We start from the raw sequence: 2,625 nt of genomic DNA on the forward strand, positions 1-2,625 counted from the left end.
AAGCTCCATTTTCGCTAACAGCTTTCCGCTTCAACTAATTTATGGTCCACTTAAAAGTGGGTGTCAACTCAAATTGGTCCACTAAATTAGTTTTGTCATTGTTTTTAGTAAAAGAAAAACCCAAAATAACCTTGGAAATGTAGATTTTTTATTTATTTGTTATTTTTTCATATAACATGTACTCTGTTAGTTTTGGTTCAGGATCCTTATATATATATTATATGTGGTGTCATCAGCATGAACCATTTCGTTATAACATTGGCATCTTAGTTAGCCCTTACTCTTTCCATGTTCATATCTTTATCTCATGACATCATAACACATTTCTATACATATACACACGTTTTATGTGTGTATATATATACACGTAAACCCTGAGTTCTTTCATCTCTTGAATCAAACACACACCAACAACAACAGCGCTTCATCTGTATAAACCAATGAACTTACTACTACTTGCCACCTTCATCATCCTCCACCATGTCTTCATCGGATATTCATCTCCGGCTAATCCATCAACCTCCGATGATCACCAACTCCATATACGAAAACTTCAAGAATTCAAGTCATCCTTCTGGCAAACTAAACCCGTAAGTACCCATATAATTAATCCTTGTTTTTTGGTGTATCATGTCAGATTATCAGTACAAAAGCTTAAAATACATGAAATGTAGGTTTCGTCTTCACGTTTGTATGGCGTGAGCTTGTATGGAGCAGACCCAACGGGGAAAACCGATAGCACTGACGCAATCCTTAGAGCCATATCCGACGCCGTGTCAGAAGAACGTGTTGGGTTGTTGATGGACGGAATCACCAACCACGGCGGCGTTCAAATAAGTCTGGAAGGTGGGATTTACAAGATTAGCCGGCCGATGAAGTTTCCGGTGGCGGGAGTTGGAAATATCGTGGTAATTAATAGTAGTAGAATTTAAAGTTAGGCACAAACAGTCAAACCTTGAGAATAAATTCGACTAGTTTTGACTTTTGACCACTAAAAGTCACATAAAATAAAACGTACATTAATCACATTATAATCTTATTAACTCTATTTATGATCATTATTTACATGTTGTGTTTGCTTCAATGGTTATGAACAGATATCAGGTGGGACACTAAAAGCATCTCAAAATTTCTCAACGAATGGTTATCTAATAGATTTAACAACGTTTTCATCGTCTTCTTCAAACAAGAATTACAATTACGAGTACATTACCTTAAAAGACATAATGTTGGATTGTAATTACCGAGGTGGAGGGATTCGAGTACTCAACTCTTTAAGAACAAGCATCGACAATTGCTACATCACCCATTTCACAACCAATGGAATCCTAGTACAAGGTGGCCACGAAACCTACATTCGTAATTCCTTCCTAGGGCAACACATCACTGCAGGTGGCGATTCCCACGAACGGGATTTCTCGGGAATCGCCATCAATTTAGCAGGAAATGACAACGCTGTTACAGACGTTGTCATTTTCTCAGCCGGAATCGGTATCATGGTTTCCGGCCAAGCAAATGTAATCACCGGGGTCCATTGCTACAATAAAGCAACAGGCTTCGGTGGTACAGGAATATATTTAAAGTTACCTGGTCTTACACAGACGCGAATCGTTAATTCCTACTTCGATTACACCGGAATTGTAGCCGAAGACCCCGTGCAACTTCATGTTTCCGGTTGTTTTTTCCTTGGTGATGCGTTTATTGTGTTGAAATCGGTTCATGGTGTTGTGAAGGGAGTAAATATTGTAGATAACATGTTTTCGGGATCAAATAGAGGGATAGATATAGTTCAACTAGATCAAAAGGCTGGGGTATTCAACAATATCGATCAAGTTGTGGTGAATAATAACAATGTGAGAGGGATGAATTTGAAGGCAACTATTGCTAAACTTGCCATGAAAGGTAATGGCACCTTATGGAGTGTAGACTTTAATCGAATATTGGTTTTTCCACGACACATAAAATTTGTTCAATACACATTGATGACACAAAGTGATGTGTTTCCGAACTATGTTTTACGTAATATTTCAAACAATAAGGTGTTGATTGAATCGAATGTAGCAGTTGAAGGTACGATTTCTGTAACAGTGGATCAAGGGTTGTCCATATAGATTTATTTTTTTATAGTTTCGTATTGTATTTTTAAATATACATTATTTGATTGGTTCAAAAAGAGACCATTGTTCATTTATTCTTGTATCTTTTAGTCTTGTTTGTCAAAATGTTGACTTTATAACATTGTTATATGATTTCTTCGTTGAACTACTTTTAATCATAGATTAATGCAACACATAAGTTTCAAACTTTGAATTTATGTTTTGATATCCTGAATATATTTTATTCTTAATTATGTTTAAGTTCATACGAACACATAAAAATAATGAATTTATATCATATTTATAAGTGTTGAATTGTTAAAATAAAAACACTAATTAAAATGACAAGCATTAGAATACTACTTTGATATTATTATTTTGATATAAAATTAATGTATGATTATTCATATACTCGAATAATGACATAAATATTGTATATATAAAATATATAACAAAATAATAACATAAATATAGTGTTTTTAAATTAGTTTTATTAAGTGTTTTTATTTGAACTTATTCCTTGTAAGTG

The 2,625-nt window shown here is 34.3% G+C and overlaps 1 protein-coding gene across 1 annotated transcript; it reads left to right on the forward strand.

The window, feature by feature from the left end:
* The first annotated feature begins 263 nt into the window (after window positions 1-263).
* LOC111887802 (polygalacturonase QRT3) lies at window positions 264-2,270 on the forward strand. The gene is made up of 3 exons (XM_023883950.3): window positions 264-590; window positions 675-908; window positions 1,098-2,270. Exons 1-3 carry the CDS (start codon window positions 441-443, stop codon window positions 2,109-2,111), a joined length of 1,398 nt encoding a protein of 465 aa, XP_023739718.1. The 5' UTR covers window positions 264-440; the 3' UTR covers window positions 2,112-2,270.
* The last annotated feature ends 355 nt before the right edge of the window (window positions 2,271-2,625 follow it).

This window comes from Lactuca sativa, chromosome 2 (assembly GCF_002870075.4).
Source record: "Lactuca sativa cultivar Salinas chromosome 2, Lsat_Salinas_v11, whole genome shotgun sequence".
Lineage (NCBI taxonomy): Eukaryota > Viridiplantae > Streptophyta > Magnoliopsida > Asterales > Asteraceae > Lactuca > Lactuca sativa.

Coding starts and splice junctions, on each gene's coding strand:
- LOC111887802 (XM_023883950.3), top strand. CDS start 441: ATGAACTTACTACTACTTGCCACCTTCATCATCCTCCACCATGTCTTC. Junction 591..674: donor CCTTCTGGCAAACTAAACCC/GTAAGTACCCAT, acceptor CATGAAATGTAG/GTTTCGTCTTCACGTTTGTA. Junction 909..1,097: donor CGGGAGTTGGAAATATCGTG/GTAATTAATAGT, acceptor GGTTATGAACAG/ATATCAGGTGGGACACTAAA.